The sequence below is a fragment of the Phlebotomus papatasi genome, chromosome 2 (genome assembly GCF_024763615.1).
Source record: "Phlebotomus papatasi isolate M1 chromosome 2, Ppap_2.1, whole genome shotgun sequence".
NCBI classification, from domain to species: Eukaryota; Metazoa; Arthropoda; class Insecta; order Diptera; family Psychodidae; genus Phlebotomus; species Phlebotomus papatasi.
The window spans coordinates 8,805,229-8,827,891 of record NC_077223.1 but is presented as its reverse complement, the minus strand read 5'-3'; the positions used below and the strand labels follow the sequence as shown (position 1 = coordinate 8,827,891).

Sequence of the window (22,663 nt, the reverse complement as noted above, 5' to 3'; positions counted from 1 at the left end):
TACACTCGCGTATTTTTCTTGTATTTAAGAAGTTTTCAAATCATATCTAAAGAATTTTCACTAAACAGTAACATTCTAGAAGAGTCAAGGAGCAAATTTATGTAATTCTCTTCAGAAAAAATATGAACTTAATGTGTTAAATCTTCTGTCAAAGTTAAAGCGTTAGAGCGTTAGAGGGTTAATTTAAAATACATTTCTTATGAACCGTTGACACTATAGGCTGAAAAATTGGCGCCGAAAATGTTTTGCATACATCACGGCTTTCCGTAACTTAGTCCATTATTCCATTCCAAAGACATCTCCTGTGCGTATGCAATTTTACTGTGACACTAAAGTGAATTCACGGTTTTTTTTTGGTTTCGCGAATTTCTTTGAAAGCGGAACTCCCTGTAATCACAATCCGCGTTTTTCGCAATTATCAAAATTCTGGAGCTTAAACGGTAAGAGATATCAAATTCCGGTCTTAGGTAATTTTCCTTCTTATTTCACCTGGAAATTTACCTGCGGCTGCGCTGTAATTCCTCCTCAGTGACGTCATCAGGTTCCCAAGAAATAGGTCAATTGGATAAAAATAAAAAGCAGAAGCCAACCGTTAAATTCTGTTTAATCAATGTGTATTTCAATACAACCACTATCACTTGATACAGTATAGATTAGATCTCCCTTAGGAGAGCCTGGTTAAGTCGCTTCAATGGGACGCCAATTAGTGGCCAAGGGAATACTCGAAGACTGGTAGTTAGTCATCTGGGTGGTTTTGTGCATTTTTTCGTGCATTTGCAGCGCCGCCTTGGCATCTTCCTGGCCCTGCTGGGCAGCTGCCTCGAAGAGCTGTCGCGCCAGTCGTCGACTGCGCTTGAGACCACCCAGACCCTGAACATAAAACACCCCCAAGTTGTACATGGCTTTGGCATGTCCCAGTTCCGTGGCCATCTGATAGTACTCCATCGCCTGCCTCAGATCCTTCTTCACTCCCAGGCCACGCTCATAGCACAGGCCCAGGTTGAAGGTGGCCGAGGGATGGCGATGGAGTGTGGCCAGTCTGAAGTGAAAGACGGCCTCCTCGAAATTAGTCTCATTGACACTCTGCACAGCAAAGTGGAAGTGCGTGTCACCAATGAGACTCTTTAGGTTCTGAGCAGCATCCCTCAGAGTCATCTTCTGCAAGACACATTTTACATGTTGGACGCATTGAACTGAATATTCCGAAGCTGTTCAGAATTCCATCTAATCTCTGAATTGTTTATTTTTTAATTGGCGAAATTAACAAAAGATTTTTAGCAAAGGTTTTTTTTTTTCTTAAGATAAACGTGGCAGAAATTTGTGAAATATATTTAATTAGGAAGATGCTAATTTTAGGGTTGTTCGAGAGGTTCGTGGGTTTTGAGAGATCGTGAAATATGAAGAATAATGAGTGCGCTCTTTAGTAAAAAAATAAATAAATAAAATTTTCCATGGTGTAGTAAAGAATGAAGTCAATTCTCGGTTCCAGAGAACATTTCTAAAAAGTTTTTTTTTTTTTAATTATTTTTATTGCATATAAGATAAGTGAAATGTTTTTGTAGTCTTTTATTTTCAAATAGAAGAAGTTCTAATGAAATTTGTTTTTAAGAAAAAATAATTTTAAGAACATTTAAAGAAACGACAAAAAATGAAATTGAAATAAAAAACAGCTACCCTTTTCTGAGATTTCTAAAACAAGGCATTTTTTATGGTCTCTACACTTGGGAGCAATTTTTGTCAAAAATTGATTTTTTGAAGGAAATTCCCTGCAGCGTTGTAGGGAGAAACGTGAAATTTCTGTCAAAAATGCATTTTTTGACGAAAATTGTTTCCAATGTGTAGACGCCTTTAAGTTAAGCAAAACTTAGTTAGTAGCCAAGAAAGATTTTTGTTTTATTTTGCTTAACTTGTGTAGTAACTAGTAATCTTATTTGTAAAAAGTAAAATATCGCTGTAAAATTGTTCGTGAAGTGTGTGACTCAGAACCCATGTACCCAATGAAGACATCCCTTTGGCCCCCAAGAAAGACAAAATCCCAGAATCCCAGTTCTCCGTGTTTATGATCTTCAGAGAACTTAGCTTTTTTCGCGAAAAAGACAAATAGTCTTGCGCAATCCTTTTCGGGGATTCGAAGGATATTCAGGGAAAATCATAGAAAAAATTAATATTAAAAATTGATTAGTTTAAAAATGTAGTTCTAGGAAAATCTTCTTTGAATTTTTTTTCACAAATAGTTTCTGGACAACACTATCCTACTCGTTATTGAAATAACGTGCATTTAATCAAATACTTTTACCCATTTCTTGAGAATTTTCACATTAAGATATTTCAGATTGTTGAAGTGATCGACCATAAGTATCTTTGTGGAATATGTTCTGGAGACACCAAGAAACCCCAAAGTATTCATCGATAATTATTTCAATTTTTCCTCGTGGACATTAAATTTATGTAATTATATATTACATAAAATTAATAGAAACAATTTTAACAAAAATTTTTGAGCACTAAATCGTGAAATTTTCACTTAAAATGCATCTATTTTACCATCTCACGACCTCCAGGAGCTCGCGAGATAAAATTCGCGGGATATTCAAAATAACAGCCATTATTCCGCTTTTTGTGCCTTACTACACATGCTATCCCTCTGAAAGCGCCACACTCTTTATCCGTGCCCACTCATACAGGGTGAAGACTCTGTGTATGATGTATATTTCTATTTCGCAAAATCGGGAAAATTTTGGCGGGATAGCAATGTGACGGCGTCAGAATTGCATCACAGATATTGCTGTTCCCTTCTGTCAAATAAAAATTGAAATTGTAATTCCAATTTCGATTTGACAGAAAGAGACAAATACATCTTATTTTAGTATGAAAGAGTAAGAAGTAAAATTTCAATTGAAAAGGTGTGCCAGCGCTATAAAGTTTACATTTAAGCTTAAAAGCTTAGAGAAGCCTTTCAAAGTCGAAATTCGCATCCCGTTCGAATTCGAATTCCTTTGTTTCTCAATTCTTTTTTGCGTAAGTTTTCCCGCCTGGCCGGAACAAATGTTATACAATATTAGATAAATATTATATACTAATAGGTAGAGTAGGCCTACTATAGTCGGGATAGTAGGCCGATTGTAGGCCTACCCTCCATATAAAAGACTGTGTCGTTTTACTAGTGGAAGAGACTTTTTGCCAGCATTACCGTGGTATCACACTAGAGAATTTCACATGAAAATTTTCATGTGATTCACATAAATTGTTGCTGATATATGCCCTATTGTGCAATTTTCTTCAAGAACTTTTAGAAATCGATTCATTTAGTGATAAAAAAGTAGACTCGAGTCACAAGAATTGGTTTAAATAGATTAAAATAGCATAAATACGATTGATAACTAATGAGCAAATAATGAGCAAATAATGAGCAAAATTTGCTCATTACATTTGCATCTGGTACTACTTTATTGCAGTCATTCGGGTAGTTTCTGCACCACACTCTCCCACCAGTTTATTAGTGATGAAATTGTGATTAAAAGTAGTGCCAATTTATCGTAAACGAGATGGAGAAAGGGCAAAATGCATTGAAAAAGATCGGTGAAGAGGATAAGTAAGAAAAAGCTAAACAAAAATGTGTTCGATCTACATTTTATATTCGTTCATAAACTTCTAGGATTTCGTGGTCAAATGAGATGGTGGCGGAATTGATTGAGGCTATACATCAAGCATCCGTCATTTGGGACTACAAATATGTCGAGAATACAAAAATAGAGGCAGCCGATCTGATGGTTTTCAATCCGTTTGCGACAAATTGAGTCACAAATCGCCTTCTTTTGTAGATAAGGCCCTACGATTTGAAGATGCTCTTCAAATTCCTCCGAAGTCATCCGGAGAAAATCATTGTCTCCAAAAAAATCTCCCCTTGCGATGTTGTCATAAAGATTTTCAACGAAACCATGTGAAGGTCGCGTTAAAAGCCATTCTCTCGCCCACACCTTCCTTCTTTTCGCTTGGCGGGTCCTTTTGCACGACACAAAAGCAGTGTACAGGAAAATAACTTCCTCTTCGTCACTAAAATCACACATTTTCACTCAAACGACTGAAATGCTTCAAAAACAAGAACACTCATCTGACAACCCGTATGCCATCGTGACATTGAGCAATTCTATCAATGTGTCCTGACTAAATCAGCGATTTCGAGTGGTTCTAGTAGTTTTAATGAGCAACTTTTCAATGTGAAATTTTCTAGTGTGATAACACCGTTGTATTGGTGTGACTGCCGTGTACGTGTGAATCACAATTATTAATTTTATCATTTGATGAGGCCATTTTCTTACAGGAAACGTAATTCTTAAGCTTCATTGGCTACTTTTATGCCTCTTTTTGTATAAATCTTTGCAAAATAGTAAAAAAAATTGCACATTTATTTTCGATGTTATTGTGGCAGTGGAACATATCCCGGACAATTACAGAGTACGAATATCATATATTTTTAAATGAAAAATATCAAAAATATAATACAAATCGGACTCAGATTTTTGTCAGACTAGTATCATGGAAATATGTTATAACTCCGATTTTGTTCCGGCCGGGCGCTCTTTCCTAACCTTCTTCTTCTTGAACATCACGTCAAATTCTTCTTCATACTGTAGACTCTCGCTCAATCGGCTCTTTCTCAATCGGGCGACAAATTTTGTTGACAATTTTCACGTTTAGTTATGAAGCTAATTCGCTTAAATTCGCTGTAGTTCTTCCTGTTTTATCGTGATTCTTTATAATTGAGCACTTTTTGTGGAATTTACAAAGGCTTTGACGCTCAATTCTATCGCTAAACCGGATGACAATTTTGCCCCATATTCCCGATTAAGAGAGAGTCTACTGTATTCAACATAATTTGAGAGAGAAAGGGACGTGAATTTTGATTTCACGAAATTCTTCTTATCTAAAAGGTGTCCCAGGGGAATTACTGACCAAATTTAATTCTTTCCAAATCGAATTTAATTTTTTACTGCTCATTTTTCTTTTTCTATTTATTATTTCGTTCAATAGAATAATTCGCCACGAACTTTTAGAACAACCCGAATAAATGCCCGAAGAGATAAAAAGCTATTGTTTTTTTTTTTTTTGTTTAATCTTTAGGCAAATTCTCTAGTTTTTATCAAAAATAAAGGTCCATTTATCTGTTTTTTTTCTAATTAGTCATCCTTATCTTCGAAGGAAAAATACCGAAAAAATTTTTTGCAAGTATGCAAGCAAGCCTCCTGAATATCTTTGAATTCACAGAATTTCTGCCTTGTAACCCTTTGCTTCTTTCTGGTCCTCTTTTTTTGTCTCTTCCGCGAGATCGAGACAAAAATAAAGACTCTGCACGTGACCTTCAGTTTACGATCTGCTTATCCACTCTTCGCGTTTTTTTGTCAATGGCTTAGTAAACGAAGCATAAACTTACCTCAGTGGAAAGTTTTGGCTCATCTTGTACCTCATCGTTGCTCACGTTGTACACGAAGGTGGCAGGATCCAGTGGGAAGTCCTTGGACTTCCCGGGTCCATGATGTTTCTCAGGGGCCGCAAATGCGATCCGGGAGACGATATTTGTGTGGAAGCTGCGATGGGGTGGAATGAGAGCACAAATTGCAGGATGGAAGGCACTCCTGCGGTCCCAATCCAACTGACGCCGACGCAGGCAAAGCAGCTGACTGGTATACCATCCGCAAATAATGGCACTGCTCTGTTGACCAAAAAACAAGAGGAGTTATTGCTCCTAATCAAACCTTGATAAGAGTTATCAAATGCTCTTTTACCCAAGTTATAGCTCCAATCCATGACTGATTGAGATTTTCATGAGGAATATGCTCCTTATATTCATCCTGTCCAGATTCCGAACCCTTGGTGGCGGTGCCGACGGATGAGGACTTACGGAAGTGTGCTAAGGAACATTTATTCTTTCGGAATCTTATCACAGCCTTCCTGCGAGCACTCAGTGGACACTCAAATTGATTGAAATGAGCACGGCTTGCATCGAAGATGTTGGCCGTCTTCTCCAAAGTGTCCTTTATCCTCCTTGAAACATAATTCCACATGCTTTTTCTTCACACAAACACGAAAATTGCAAATTTTTCACACAAAATCCAAAAAACTACGCAAAAACACCGTCGCCCATCTTCAGCAGGCGATGTTTTTTTGATGGGAAATTTTTTTTCGTAGAGAAAAATATCCCATAGGGTTGCCAGATGCGACGCGACAGCCCCGACAGCCAAAAAGTGACAGCTGTCAGTGAAAAAAAGGGAGAAAAAAACCGTGGACGTGTTCCATAAAATTTATTTGTTATTTCCATACTTTTTTGTGCATTTTGTGTGGAGTAATAAGATTCTGAAGGATACATCGAAATTCCTGGGAGATTGTGAAAAGCCTATAGAACAGGATGAGCAGTAAGAAGGAGAGCGAAAGGACAAAATTTGTCCAGGAGAAGTGTCAAAATTTGCTGACTCAAATGCTCAGAGATGAAGATAACAAATACTGTGTTGATTGCGATGCAAAAGGTAAGATTCTCTGCATTCCTCTTCTCACTTTATCTCTGGGCAAAGCAATTAGCAGAGAGCCTTGGGGTGGGCAGGTGCAAAAATTTGTGGGAAAAAAGCACAAAAGAGAAAGTGTCTCTTGCGTGACACTTCCGGAAGTCAAACACTGATTTTTTTTGCATATTTGGGGAGTTTTTCAAGCCACTTGCAACACCATGTAGTTCCGGCTAGTGACCGGAAGCCACATGGTTAAGGTTCAATACTCCCGGATGTTGGTGTAGTGCTCAAAAGGGGTTTTTATTGGGATTTTGTAGGACCCAGATGGGCGTCTTGGAATCTGGGCGTTTTTCTCTGCATCCGATGTGCTGGGATTCACAGAAATTTGGGGGTTCACATCTCACGCGTGAAATCTGTCAATCTGGATGCATGGACACCTGAACAAGTGGTGAGTGGTGCCTGTAATTGGGTTTTGTGAAAGGTGGAACAGGTGCTAAAGGGGGAAAAAAATTGCAGGTGTCCCTGCAGCAGATGGGCAATTCTCGGGCTCGTGCTGTCTATGAAGCTCAACTTCCGGACGGATTCCGTCGTCCACAGACTGATTCGGCGCTGGAGACTTTTATTCGTGCCAAGTATGAGCATAAGAAGTACTTAGCTAGAGAATGGGTTCAGCCACCTCCGCCAAAGGTAAGAAATCTTCTAAAGTTCCTACCATGAATTCCTGTAGGGGAAAGTACTCTCCCTTCGAACGTTCATGCCTTTGAATAATGTGAATTTTCTTTTAGTTTTCCTAAGAGACTTACACATTTCTATCAAATATTTCTATCAAATATATATCTTACGAAAACCAAAAGAAATTCACATTATTCGAAGGCATGAACGTTCGAAGGGAGAGCACTTTCCCCTATAGGCTTGCCTTTATTTTATGGGTCAATGAGTTTGTATTTATCCAACTGCTCGACCAGAGCGGTTTGTTTGCTTTCGTCCGTATTTTTTTAAATGGATTTTCCGCAATGAATTTTTCATCGCGGTTGAATGAGGTGATGGGTAACAAAGCATGCGACAGAAAAAAAATAAAACTTGTGTATTTTTCGATTTTTTTCGTATTTTTTTTTAATTACTGCTTAGATAGCTTAACCGATCAGAAGAAATTTGGTAGTTTTTGAAAGGTCTTGAAATTTACTACAATCTTCTACGAATTCTAAAAGACTTCCAGAAAATTTAACCCTCTAACGGGTAAGACCGCCTTCAGGCGGTCTTCACAAAAATCACATTTACAGCGACAATAAAGGTTTTATTTATTTAAAAGTGCTATAGTGTCCTCGGTAATAGTCTTATAAACATCTCTTGAAAGTTTGGACTCATTTTGACTCTTCGTTTTGTTGCTATTCCCAGTTTTGTGTGACAGGTCAGAGAAAAAGCAACAAAAAATATTTGTGCAAAAAAACTCATTTCCAATTTCCATAAAAATACCGATTTTAAGTTATCTGACTAAAATAAATTTATTTTTTACTGAAAGATATGCCATTCTATTTTGAATATTTTATTTAAATAAATTGAAAAAACTAAAAATGTGAATTTTAGAAGCAAAAATAGTTTCAAAAAACTTTTATATTTTCTCACCTAACTACAAAAGAATGGATGGGTTTTTTCGACTTTATTGGATCATAATTATCCTAGAAAACATTGTCTTAGAACTTTTTTTTGCATATTAAAGAAAACACCGTTAGAGGGTTAAGTCGCATGCTTGAGGATGACCTTTACCCAAAAAAAAAACCTTCATTATCAGTAGCCAATAATAGCTAAGTAATGCTCAGGTTGAATTCAGTTCTACCAAAAACATTCTCGAGAATTTAGAGAAGGTAAAATCTGTTCTAAAGCATCAGAGTTCCGAAGCTTTATCATGATTTTTTTTTTGTCAAAAATATTTCTATACAAATTATAATTTTATTAAAATTTTTACTAAAATGCTCCTCAATCTGCTGCAAACTTTTTTATTTTTATTATAAATTCAGCTTAGATTTCCCGATTTTTACGTAAGGAAAATTAATTAATTTTCTTAAGCAATCGTCAGCTTAAGATTGAAGTTTTAAGCTGTTATTGCAACAAAACATGAAAAAGGGAAGTCTTTCCCCTGAACATGTTTTTTGAGCCCATGACTGCTCAAGTGCTTCCACTGAGAGAAATCCGAAAAAGTTAAAATAACATTCCGGAAATGTTAATTTTACCTTGCAGTATTGATCCAAAATCGGTGTAAATATTATGCTTTTTATGTGTAGTAGGGGTTAAAGTTACCCTTTTTCATGTTAATTTTACCCTTAATAAAAAGTGTTAAAGTTCGGAGGAAAAAATGTTAATCTTACCCTCTTTTTTTCTCAATGTCTGCATTATCGATTTTTCTTCGGGTTGGGTCCTGTCACGACTGTTTAGTGGTTTTAGAATACGGCGAGGACTGGCGAAAACAGTCGAGACATGAGCCAACACAAAGAAAAGTCGATAATGCAGAAGCACATATGAACAATTATGGGCTAGAAACATGTTCAAGAGAATAACAGCTGAAAAGAAATATTTACTTTTTTAATTCGTCACTGAATTAGCACTATAGCCAAATAAAAAAAAAATACAAAAATTTCTCTGAAAATTGAGGCGCTCTCAGAGCAAAAAAAGTCTAAGTTGTATGCATTTCTCTATTAAAATAGCGTTTTTTTTTGCTCTGGGCTCCTCAATTAAGCCATAACAGATAAACCTCAAGTCTGAAGCCGGTATTACTTTATTTATTTATTATTTATTTAACCCTCTAACGTCCAACTTTTAAATATGCAAAAAGAAGTAAGTGAGATAATTTTTTCTAGACTAATTATGGTCCAATAAACTTAAAAATAAAATCCGTTCTTCATAATCCATTAGTCAGAAAGAAATGGAAATGTAATCTGATCATCATTTTGATTATAATCACGTTAAGCCGTCTCTCGGCTTAAGTCGTACGTGTATCTGGGGCATAATATAATGATTTCAGACATAAGGTTTAGCCATATGGCTTAACTACTTTAATTTCTCATCAGTTAAGAGGTTTTGGAAAATATTCACTTAGAGTGTCAAATCTTGAAATATAATTTATCCAAGCCAAAAGAAAGGACATTTGTCATATTTGTCAGCTTTATGCCAAATGCACAATAACTTTTGTTTTGTAAACATTTTTTTGAAAATTTCTATGAGAGTGAGCGGGATGACTAGATCTAGATCTTACTCACTCTCATTGTAACGTCAAAAACATGTTTACAAAACAAAAGTTATTGTGGGTTATGCCCAACGCACAATAAATTTTGTTTGCAAACATGTTTACAAAATTTCATATGAGAGAGAGCGAGATGACTAAATCTCAGTTTCATTCACTCTCATTGAAATGTCAAAAAACATGGTTTACAAAACAAAAGTTATTGTGCGTTGGGCATTAGGCGTTAAATAACTAGATTTAGACCTCTCACTTCCACTGAAATGTCAAAAACCTGTTTACAAAACAAAGGTTGTTTTGCATCGGGCATTATGATTTATTATACATTAATAATGTAGTATGGATTTTTACTCGTTTATATGAATTGGCATATACGGCTTATTAACTCAGGGTTTCTGCTGTTTACCTGTGATGCCGGTAATTGATCTTCAGACTAGTTCCCAAAGGTCTCAAAATCCTAAATAGCGAGAAAATTTATTGATTTTTTTTTATAATTTAGGAACTTTTATCATTCATATCCAACTCTATGTCGAAATTTTCCAAAAAATCCTAACTGATAAGAATTTAGAGAAACCATTTTACGGCTAAATTTCAGGTCTGAAGCCCGTAATGAGTCGGCGGCAGACGCAACTACAAAACAGAATTTTTATAATAATAAAAATCTTATCTTTTATTTATTTTTCACATTAATTCTTTCTTTTTAGCTTTATCTTTATTGGCAGAATATAGCCCATTGTTTTTGAAATTATTATCTTTATTTTTATATCTATGTAAAATTTGTTCGATTCGACTTATCATTTTTTGCGGAAGGTGGTCAATATCAAATTTATTGACAAACACTTTTTTGCTGATTGCCCTGATATTCGTGAATGAAAAAAGGGTATTTGGAAGCTCTATTGGGCTTTTAAAAATCAGTTAAACCTATAATCCAGTGGATAATCAGTGAAATCCCTGAATTGATCCACAGGTGTTATCACTTGGACGCATGCTTAACCCTTTAACGACGAGACACTTTTTACGGACTGAAAATCAACAATAAAAATTAAACTGAGAAACATAATCAATGATAAGTCTTACATCTAACCTTGGAAAGACCAACAGAGTCTGATTCGGTGTACAGTAGAGTTCCTCAAATTTGAACATTTGGGGGGTATAGATGACATTTCTCACTCCTCAAATTTGAACAATATTTTCAAAAACATAACGGAATTCTTGTAAAATTCACTTTTCCTAAATTAAGATAAACAATTTTAGAAAATATATAAATGTAATTTATTGTGAAATAGATGGGATTTGTTGCGAAAGTTAATATAATACGATAATATTGAGGAAACATCAGAGAAAAATGGCACTCCACGCAAAATTTTCTACACATAGCCTCAATATTTTGTGCTTCTACGAACGATAGGGACAAAAATAGCCCAAAAATTTAAGTAATTTTTCTGACAATACCAATAAATAATATTTTTCGCTTTAATGAAAAATATTACATATGAGTATTGTAGTTTTTATTGCCAAAAGGGTTTTGCTTAAAAGAAATTGGAAGTATAAAAAATTAATAAAATCAATTATGAATTTGAGAATTTAAAAATTCGCCATTTTTGAGCTTAAATATTTACTGCATAACAAATAGCTAGAGACTTGCAAAAAATATTCTAGATTCCTTAAACCTTCTACTTTACAATTATGTACAGACATAAGAAAAAAATAACTTTGGGTAGTCAGGAAAAATTATTTTCTTTATGGGACACCGGTGTTCCAATCGTCCTTAAAGGGTTAAGCAAATGGCCAAGAGTTGCATCGTCAATTTTTCTAATTTACGTGATGTTTTCTGTTACTACATAATTATTCCTCATTTTTTACGACTGAGGCATATTTTAAGAATCCAATGAATGATTTTAGAAGACAATTAGACAGTTAGAAATGCGAAAAATGACTAAAATCTTAGAAAAATTGCAATAGTAAACAATGAAATTTTGACAGTTCTTACACAAATTTTCCCATACACAAATTTCATTACACAAACATAATTTTACTAGCATTATGCTAGTTATCGTACTACAAATATGATAGTAATTTTACAATTTATAACCAAAATACTTGTGACATTACACAACTTTATTTCTCACACAATTTTTTACTGTGTAGCTATTTTGTGATTTTCGAACAAGATTGAGAACTGAGAAAAACAGTCGAGACAGAAACCAACGCAAAGAAAAGTCGATAATACAGAAGCACTTGAGAACAGTAAAGTGCTAAAAAAGTGTTAATTTTTCATTGGAATAGCATCATGATATTTTTTTACATATTTTTTTCTTCGGCCTACAAAAGTTAGCATTTTAGAGAATCCAAAGTTAATTAGGATCTCTAAAATAGGGTTAATTGATGGATTATGTTTCAGGTGGATTGGGAGAAGGAGATTGAGGAAGAGATGGAGAAATTGAAGAGAAAAAAGAAGTCTTCAAGTACTCTGGGTCTCTCGAGTGTGGTGTCTGCAGATGCAGGCGGAGGTAAGAAGAATCTGGGAAAATCTGCACCAATTCCAGCTCCCCTGCCGAAGCCGAAAGCCACCTCGAGTAGTCCCAAGAGTTCCCGTACTACTACTGCTACTGCTGCTGCTGCTGAACATAATGCCCCTACAAATGCCACATCCGATTTGCTGGGTTTGTCATCACCTGTAGCCGCCAATGGACCCAGTAAGTCAGCCAGTGATCTGGCTGGGGATGCCTTCAACAGTTTTCTAAGTGCTCCTCCTCCTGCCACTGAGGCGGACTCCAAGGGGGGCAATGCGTTGGATAAGGAGGAAGCGGACTTTTTCAATCAGGTGCCCAGTGAGAAGGAGAAGGCCAAGATGACCAAGGATAGCATCATGGCACTCTATGCAACAGCACCAACGCCGAATTTCAGCAATTTCAGCCAATTCCCACCGCCTCAGTCGCAATTTCCGCCATTTGGTGGGGCTCCTCAACAGGGAACTTTTGGGGTGCCCGCGGGCTACCCAGCGGCACCCTTTGGGGCTCCGCAGCCTGTTCCTCCACCGAGTCTCAATAATGGTGCAATGTTCGGATTTCCAACGACTCAGACCCAAATGCAACCGAGTGCTTTTGCCCAATTTACGCCATTCCAGCAGCCACAAACAAATGCCACGACGGGCAACCTCAAGGCGGCCCCACCCCCAAACGCCAATCCCAATCTCAATCAACAGTTCGGCAATCTCAATCTGGGCAATGTGTGGCAATAGGCCAGAGGGAAGAACGGAGAGAGAGAGAAGTATATGAGCTTTTCGCGTGTACGACCTGAGATCAATATCACTAGACTTTAAGGAAAGACTTGAAGCAGGACACCGAGAGAGAGAGAAGAAATTCCCAAGGGAATTTACAGAGAAGGTAGGAAGTTTAAATGAAACATTTATTAACACTCCGGGTGATATTCCATTTAATTAATGTTGCAGAGAAATTAATTAAGTTATTATTTATTGAGAAAATAAACAAAGCCATTATTTTTTTTCTGACTGACTCTCAACACGCAAAAAATAGCGCTAATTTTTCTTTTTTGCATTTTATTTATCAGATTTTTGTTTGAATTCCATCAGCCAGGAATTCAATCAATCTCTATCGCATTGACAGATGATTTATTAGACAAATTAAATTTTTAAGACCTTGGTAAATGAACTAGAATTTAATCAAGTTTCGTTAAGAGAAAAATTAAATAAAGTTTCATTAAATATAGTTCCAACAGTGGCAAAATATGAAATGAATTTATTGCTCACTCTTTGAATGCGATAGCAATAAGAGATTTCTTTAAGAATGGTAAATCCTGTCCTGTGTCTATTTTCCGAAGAATGGGAGAATGTTTCAGAGAACCCGAAGCACTTGATAATAATAATTTTTTTTGAGAAACCTCTTAAAAATCCGAAAAACATTTTCAAAAAATTTACAATGCCCGAGAAAGTACAAGAAAAAAATATTTTTGAAAATAAAGATTAAGGCTGCTATTCTGCCATCTTTATAATTTTGTAAGATTTTGCGGAATTTGGAATTCTTGTTAGAGTCAATCCAAGGTTGAGCAATTCTGCCGCCAAGAAATTTTATAGCAAAAATTGAACAAGATATAAAAAATTTGGAGACTTATCGTGCAGTGCCATCTGCGGAATTATTTGACACTGTGTGTTTACAGTGGTTTGTTATTTTTCACGAAAAAACCATTAAAATATTTTTAAAGGTAATTATATTCAATTCAACCTTGACAAAACTTTCACTTTACACAATTTAAAAGGATCTCTAAACTTTCCTTGGATCGTACAGGAAAATGTATGGAACTGTCAAAGAATTTTTGGATGAATTGATAAATTCTTGGATATATAATATGGTAATTTGAAAATTTTGTTGGAGACTTTACAACAAGGTCTAAAATATTTGGAGAGTACTAATATTTTAGAACTTTATATTTTTTCTGTGAGAATACCAAATTTCATGGATCTTGCTCAGTTATAAAATTATAAAGATGGCAGAATAGCAGCCTAAGTCTTAAAACACAAAATAGAAAAAGACTTTCAAAAAATCCGCGAAATATGAGAAAAATATACAGTTTGATAATAAATTAGATAAACTACAGTAAAACATCATAAAACTCGATGAAATGTTCTAAGTAATTTTGAAAAACACAAATAAAAAAAATCCGCAAAAGTTCAAAATATTGTGTGAAAGTTTCCGGATCGGTATCAGAAAAACTCCATCTTCTTCTTCCTTTTTACGTCTTGGCTGTCGGACTAAATCAGGGCCATATAGCCAAGAAAAGTTCCATGAAACTCATAAACTATTAATCAATAAATTATCTTTAAAAAAATGGATGAAACCCAAAAAATATCTCACAGAACTCAAAAAAGAAGAAAACATATTCAAATCCATCGATTCGCAGTCACAGTTTGGTTATTTGAAAGTGTCTTGGCTAAAAGGTAATGATCTCAAACACAAGTAGATTTTGATTCTCTAATAGTGTCTTGGATGAAAGGTAAATGGAGCTCTATTTGCACAAAAAGTAGTTGAATTTCGAAGAATTAAAATTCAATTTTAAATTTTCATACTAAATTTTCGAACAAGGTGGGGAAAATTTATCAAATGTCAGACAAAAAAGCTGGCAAAAGAGTTACTCAGTGATTATGGAGTGATTTAAATACTGGGGCAAGAACAGTAAGCATCATTGTTCTGTTTTTTCCTCACAACAATGTGAAGACCGACAATGTGAATTTCGACACTTGAGCACTTCGAAATTCGAACAGGATGTACCTCAGCCACCTTGCGGAATTATCAAGAAGTAAGAAAGTCTCTTTTTTGGATCTTCAAATAGATTTTCGAATTTTTCAAGATTTACTTGTGAATGGTAAGAATCAGGTCCATAGCCAAGAAAAGCTCCATGAAACTCATAAACTGCTAATCAATAAATTATCTTAAAAAAAATGGATGAAACTCAAAAAATATCTCACAGAACTCAAAAAAGAAGAAAACATATTCAAATCCATCGGTTCGCAGTCACAGTTTGGTTATTTGAAAGTGTCTTGGCTAAAAGGTAAAGTCATTGTTCGAAAATTCAAATAAATTTCGAATATTTGAAATAAATTGTGAGAATCAAGTGAATAATTCATTCTGAGCGATTTTAAAAGAATATAAAGTGTTTATCACTTAGCTCAAAGTGGCCAATATAAATATCCATTTTAACCAGAAAAAAAAAACTAATAAATGATAAGAAATTAAAATTTACTTTACACCAGACAATGTCAAAATTCAAGATATTTCACAACTTCTTAATGTTCTCTTTGCCAAGACAATTTCACTCTTTTTCCATTTAAAATAATTTCTTTAATAAATTTGACTAAAACTAAATTTTTACTTAACCTTTTTAGCATTAATATAATCTAATTTGTTACAGAAGAATAAAACAGTATTAGGGGAAAGTACTCTCCATTCAAACGTTCATACCTTCGAATAATGTCAATTTTCTTTTAGTTTTCCTATGAAATTTACACATTTCTATTAAATATTAGGTGGCTTATCATCGACTGTTGATAATTCCGTGATAATTAGGTGTAAATCTCTTAGGAAAAACAAAAGAAATTCACATTATTCGAAGGAATGAACGTTCGAAGGGAGAGCACTTTCCCCTAATACCCTTGTATACTTCCAAATAATGGGCCCATTTTTCTGGAGCAATCGTAACAAAAGAACAACCTGTATGAGTTATGCTTCTGTTTTATAAAAATAGCCGAAGAAAATCATTTCTGCGTCCTTTCACTTTAAAGTTGTGGTAGGTACTCAGCTTCCGAACGCATTAGCACCAGCCATCGAACATTGCATTTTTCTGGATACCTCAGAAAAAAATCTCTATACTGAATATAATTTCTTCTTCAGAAGTCGACCATCTGCCCCTAATAGTTTATAAAAGAGAATTTTTGCGTCAAAATAAAAAGAAAAAAATGCAATGTTCCTTACGTTCAGTAAGAATCTTCCCGATTTGAGAGCTCTCTCTCTCCAGTTGAGGTGTAGTGCATAACGAAAAAACCTGTGACGTGTTACACAAATTGAATAAATTCATGAAAAGGGCATTTACAGTAGAGTTCCTCAAATTTGAACGACTACGATTGAATTCAAAATGTCACATTTGCGGATATGTGAAGAAAGTTTTGCGTGGAGTCTGAATTAGAACCATTTTTCTCTGGTGTTTCCTCAAAATAATCATATTAACTTCCTCAACAAATTCCATTTATTTCACAATAAATTACACTGATATATTCCCTAAAGTAATTTTTCATAACTTAGGCAAAGTGCATTTCACATGAATTCCGTTATATTTTTGAAAATATTGTTCCACAGATGAGGAAATGTCATCTATATCAAAGAAATGTTCAAATTAGATGTACAGTAGACTCTCTCTCAATTGGGCATTTGGGGCAAAATGTCATCCAGTTTATCGATAGATTTGGGCATCAAAGCCTTTGTAAATTCCACAAAAAGCGCTCAATTATAAAGAATCACGACAAAATAGGAAGAACTACAGCGAATTTGAGCGAATTAGCTTCATAATTAAACGTGAAAATTGTCAACAAAATTTTTCGCCGAGACGATTGAGAGAGAGTCTACTGTATTTTAATGAAATTCAAACGTTCTGTCATACTGAAATTCCACAAAACTTCACAAAATTCATGAAGTGTCAAAAATACCGAAAATTCGAAATGGACAAACTGCCAGCGCTGAAGCTGCAAATAATGTGAATTTGTACTTTCACCAGTCGATTTTCGAATAGGTTTGGCTTAGTTTTAGAGTGGCTTTGTCTCTTCGAAAGATTATTGCCGAACAGAACCATTTGAAGGCTCTGTCACGTTCGGAAGTTGCTCTTCTTACCGTATTTATCTCAAAATTGAATAATTTTCCTTTCAAACCTAAGTACATCAAAACCGAAAAATCGAGTTAACTCCTGTAATTTCGAATGAGTGATATTATTTCTTGTTCGAATTTCGAAATGTATCAATTCGGTTTAGAAAACCAAAGCAACGAAATTGATAATATTCCTGCCTCAATAAATGAGCAATATCTTTCATACGTTTTTAATTTCGTTTATAAATTATTAAAAACATAGTACGAAAATTCAGTTTGAATTTTCGAACATCTTTCATCCGAGACACCTTCTGATGTGAAAGATACAATAACACTTTGGTTCTGAGCAGACAAATTTGTGTTATTCACTGCCAGGATTTAAATTAATCTAAGATCGGTTAATGCTCGGAATTTACTGTTCGAAATTTCTCAGTGTATCTATTCTTAACGGTGTCAATCTTCTCTTTATGAGGAAAGTCGCACAAACGAGGCTCATATTTGATCCCATTATAAATTTTTTAACAGCTTCTTAGTTTAGAATTTAACATTTTTTCATAGCCTTGATCGAAAAATTTAATGTGTAAATTCGAAATTTAGTTTGAACTTTTCGAACATCTTTTAGCAGAGACACTGTAAAAAAACAAATCTCCGGCTGTGAGTGCAATTTTTTTTACTAAGTCCCTTTGTAGGATGTCTTGGGTAATCTTAAATTTGCATCACATTTATTTTAAAAAGGAAAAAAAAAAACGATCACAGAGCAAAAAAAACTGAACGCAACAAAATAATCTTAAAGAAGAAAATCTTCAAATGCACATATTGAGCCCGATCACAAGTAGATTTTGATTCTCCAATAGTGTCTTGGATGAAAGGTAAATGAAACTCTATTTGCACAAAAAGTCGTTGAAGTTAGAAGAATTCAAATTCAATTTCGAATTTTCATACTAAATTTTCGAACAAGTTGGGGAAAATTTATCAAATATCACACTAAAAAGCTGGTAAAAGAGTTACTCAGTGATTATGGGGTGATTGCATAATGGGACAAGAACAGTAAACGTTGTTGTTCAGTTTTTTTCCTCACAAAAATGTGAAGACCGATACATTTTGACACTTGAGCACTTCGAAATTCGAACAGGATGTATCTCAGCCACCTTGCGGAATTATCTAAAACTAAGAAAGTCTCTTTTTTGGATCTTCAAATAGATTTTCGAATTTTTCAAGATCTAGGTACTTCTGTACGGAAAGATTAAAGAACATTTATTTAGAAAAAGACTTGAAAAGACATCTAACAATAAATTAATGTGCTCTTGGGAATATCATCCACTCTTCCTAACTTCTCTCTAATTAAACATCTGTGACTATTTTTGTGCAAAAATAAAATAAATAGAAACATCATACAGCATTGATATTCTCTCTGCAAACAAAATAAGACACATATACTTCTAATAAATGAGTATTTAAGTAAAAAGAAAAACAAATTTAGATGAATTGTTTAAAAAATTGTATAATGATCCTTGGGATCGAGGAGAATGGATATATTGTGCGTGAAATAGGAAATGAGGCCTATTCTTGTGCTTGTCCCAAAATTCAATAAAAGAATTTCTTTCCATTTGGAAAATTGCGGGGCAAAAAAAAGTGTAATATGTATTTTTCCGTACTTGGACGAGAGTTTGTGAACTCGAGTTCAAGCAAAAAAAAAAAAAAGAAAAACTAATATGAATCGAGTTGAAATTAGGTGAATATTTTTTTTCTTTTCATTTTGGAAAGAATTTAAAAAAAAAAGGTAAATAATTGTGAAGAAAGGACAAAAAATTGTGTAATCTGTTGTCTGGATGAATAAAAAAAAAGAAAACAAGAGAGAGAAAAATATTTAACTGACTGGGGCTGTGTTTTGGTGGGAATATCGGGGTCGCTTTTCTGGGAGACACAATTGAAAGAGATCGAGGTGATTTGGATGATTCAGTGGAAATTTTGCAAATTTTCAGCATTTGAGGTGTATAAAAGGTGGATTAGAGTGAGGAAATTGGCAGAAAGATTACGAAAGTCGTTCGAAAATGTCTGGAATTTTTACTTTCTTCGTTCTTTTGGGATTTGTGTTTGTGGGTGTTTTATCTGAAGAGGAAGCAGAAGTTTGCTGCAGTACTGTAGAAGCTGAGGTCGATGCAGAGGCACCTGATGGGATCATGAATAATCCACAATATGCCAAACTTATTGGTGAGTTTGATAATTTAGCCCATATAAAACATTTTAATTGCTTCGTGTTCTCTGATTGGCTGAAGATTTTAAAGCTTTCAAGCTCTAACCAATCATAAAACGCAAAGGGAATTAAATATTTGATCGCATTTAATATTCAGTCCCTTCGCGGTCTCTGATTGGCTGAAGCTTTCAGAGCTTTAAATCTATCCAATCGAAAAACACGAAACGTAAAGGAAACATAAAACGCAAAGGAAATTAAATATTTGATCCAATTGCGTTCTCTGATTGGCTCAACTTTTGAGAGCTTTTACAACTTTCAAGATCTACCCAATCATAAAATGCAAAGGGAATTTAATGTTTAATGGGATTTAATATTTAGTCCCTACGCGTTTCCTGATTGGCTGAAGCTTGGAAAGCTTGCAAGCTCTATCCAATCACAAAACGCGAAGGGAATCAAATATTGAATGGGATTAAAAAATCTAGTTCCTTCGCTTTCTATGATTGGATGAAACTTTGAAAGCATTTAAAGCTTTCAAGCTCTATTATCCAATCATAAAAAGCAAGAGGAATTAAATATATTAGATGGGAATTAATATTTAGTCTTCACGTTTTCTGAATGATTGAAGCTTTGGAAGTTTTCATCAAATCGTGTCCAATTCCAAAACTCAAAGAGAATTGAATATTCGATGGAATTTAATATTTAATTCAAACGCATTCTCTGATTGGCAGAACTTTTGAGAATTTTTACAGCTTTCAAAGTCTATCCAATCACAAAACGCGAAGATAAATTAATATTTATTGAGATTTAATATAACAGTGTCTGCGTTTTCTGAATGATTGAAGCTTTGAAAGCTTTCAGACTGTATCCAATCGCTAAACTCGAAGAGAAATAAATACATTTATTGGGATTTAAAATTTAGTCCCTTCGTGTTCTCTAGCTGAAACTTGGAAAGCTTCCAAGCTCTCTATCCATTCAAAAAACACGAAGGTAATTAAATATTTCAAGGTGAATATTTAATTGAGATGCAATCTCTGATTGGCTGAATCTATGAGAGCTTTGAAAGCTTTCCAACTCTATCCAATCACAAAGCACGAAGTGAATCAAAAATTTATTGGGATTTAAAATTTAGTCCTTTCGCGTTTTCGGATTGGATGATCAGGCTTAACCTTTGAAAGCTTTCAAGCTCTATCTTTCTATCCGATCACAAAGCTATATAAGAATTATATGTTTAATAGGTTTAATATTTATTCCAGTAGCTGTCTCTGATTCGCTAAAGATTTGGAAGCTTTTAAAGCTTTCCAGCCTTTCCATATGTATCCAATCACAAAAAGCGAAGGAATTGAATATTTGATGTGCTTTAATATTTAGTCCCTTCGCATTTTCTGACTGGATGAACTGGCTAAACCTTTAAAAGCTTTCAAGCTCTGAACGATCACAAAACGTAAAGGGAAATAAAAATTTAATGAGGTTTAATATTTATTCCAATCGCATTCTCTGATTGGCTGAACCTTTTAAAGCTTTGAAAACTTTCAAGCTCTATCCAATCATAAAACACGAAGGGAATTAAATATTTAATCGCATTTAATATTTAGTCCCTTCACGGTCTCTGATTGGCTGAAGCTTTGAGAGCTTCTAAGCTCTATCCAATCAAAAAACACGAAGGGAATCAAATATTCAATAGGTTTTAATATTTAATACTATAGCAGCCTTCTCTAATTGACTGAGCGTTTGAAAGCTTTTAAAGCTTCCAAGTTTATTTTATTTGATTTGGTTTAATCGTGTTCTACGATTGGCTAAAGTTTTGAAAGCTCTATCCAACGATAAAACGCAAAGGGAATTAAATATTTGATGGAACTTAATATTTAGCTCCTTCGAATTTTCTGCTTGGCAGGACTTTTTTAAAAATTTTCAAACTATCCATTCAAAAAACGTGATGATAATTAAATATTTGATTAATATTAAATCCAAATGCGTTCTCCGATTAGCTGAAGCTTGGAAAGTTTTCAAGCTCTATCCATTCACAAAACGCGAAGGAAATCAGAAATTTATTGGGATTAAAAATTTAGTCTCTTCGCGTTTCCTGATTGGCTGAACTGGCTTAACTTTTTCGCGCCCCACTTTTATTCAGCAGATGAATTCATGTAAAATTGAGTTTTACCTAATGCTTTATGATCAAATATAATAGTTCAGAGAGGACAAAAAATTGTCCATTGCGTGAAAACTCGGAAAAACCCCAGGTCATATATGACCCTATTGTCCTCAAGGGAAGTGTACGTACCATTTTCAAAATCTATATCACGGGCTTTTTAAGAGTTTTTTTTTTTTGCTTGAAGTTACTAATTTGTCCAAAACCATGGCAAACTGGATTGTCTTGATGAACACTGTACTCCTGGTGTTCAAGGAATCTTCCTGGTAATCCCTTGAACAGTCACTGTCACAATATTTTGAGTGGTATTTGACAAAAATAAACTTATCTACATATTTATTCACACACAATACAATTGCACAATATGAGACGCTTGCAGAATACTCTAAAATATTGCAAAATATGTTATAATTCATCAGATATAAGATGAAATGTCCAGGAGCAAGATGTCCCACCTGCATTTCACGAAGAAAAACAATGTCCCAACTACATTTCGCTATAGATTTGGGACGAAAACACTGTTACCTTTGGGGACCATAGGGTCATATATGACCCGGAAAATTCTACACGCTTTTCTGGAAAATTGAGAGTAGTTTATTATATCGAAATATGCAATATACAATCTTTGGATATTCTATTTTGTGTTTCTAAAGAACTTTTTGCTGAAAAAAATAAATTATAAAAAATTTTGAAAAAGAAAAGTCATTTCACAAAGTTCGAAATTAGTGATTTTTGATCTCAAATATTTTCTTTTCCTGAATATCTGGAGTCTTGAGAAAATTAGCCAAGAATCTTACATCCTTCTATTATGATTTCGTGCACAAACCGATAGATTTCAATTAATGTAAATAGTCAAAAAAATTGTTTTTTCCCCGGGTCATATATGACCCTAATGACGCGAAAGAGTTAACCTTTAAAAGCTTTCCAGATCTATCCATCCAATCTAAAAAACGTGAAGAGAATTGAATATTTGGTGTGATTATCCCAATCACGGATCTCTGATTGGCTAAAAGTTGAAAACATTCAAAATCCCTGTAAAATATTGTCTAACTGTGTTATCACACTTGCACATTAAAATTTTAATATGATTTACATTAATTGTCGCTGGTGAGAGTCCAAATGTGTAATTTGTGTGTTTGAATCATTTTATATTCAAAATTTGATCTATTTGTTGATAGAAAGGTAGACTTGGCCCGCAAAATTTGATATAAATTGATTTATAGCATT

At 34.4% G+C, this 22,663-nt stretch overlaps 2 protein-coding genes across 3 annotated transcripts; one reads left to right on the top strand and one right to left on the bottom strand.

The window, feature by feature from the left end:
- Positions 1-589: 589 nt before the first annotated feature.
- Positions 590-6,177, bottom strand: LOC129803642 (uncharacterized). The gene is made up of 3 exons (XM_055850354.1): positions 5,784-6,177; positions 5,432-5,710; positions 590-1,158 (listed from the first exon to the last, which is right to left on the bottom strand). Exons 1-3 carry the CDS (start codon positions 6,060-6,062, stop codon positions 679-681), a joined length of 1,038 nt encoding a protein of 345 aa, XP_055706329.1. The 5' UTR covers positions 6,063-6,177; the 3' UTR covers positions 590-678.
- LOC129803641 (stromal membrane-associated protein 1) lies at positions 6,162-18,950 on the top strand. 2 transcript variants are annotated; one of them, XR_008751877.1, is made up of 5 exons: positions 6,162-6,521; positions 6,815-6,945; positions 7,014-7,184; positions 12,131-13,861; positions 14,248-18,950. XR_008751877.1 is itself a non-coding variant. In XM_055850353.1 (4 exons), exons 1-4 carry the CDS (start codon positions 6,404-6,406, stop codon positions 12,968-12,970), a joined length of 1,260 nt encoding a protein of 419 aa, XP_055706328.1. In that variant the 5' UTR covers positions 6,162-6,403; the 3' UTR covers positions 12,971-18,950. The 2 variants fall into 2 exon arrangements, 1 of the variants encoding a protein (XP_055706328.1); XM_055850353.1 differs by having other exon boundaries at positions 12,131-18,950.
- The last annotated feature ends 3,713 nt before the right edge of the window (positions 18,951-22,663 follow it).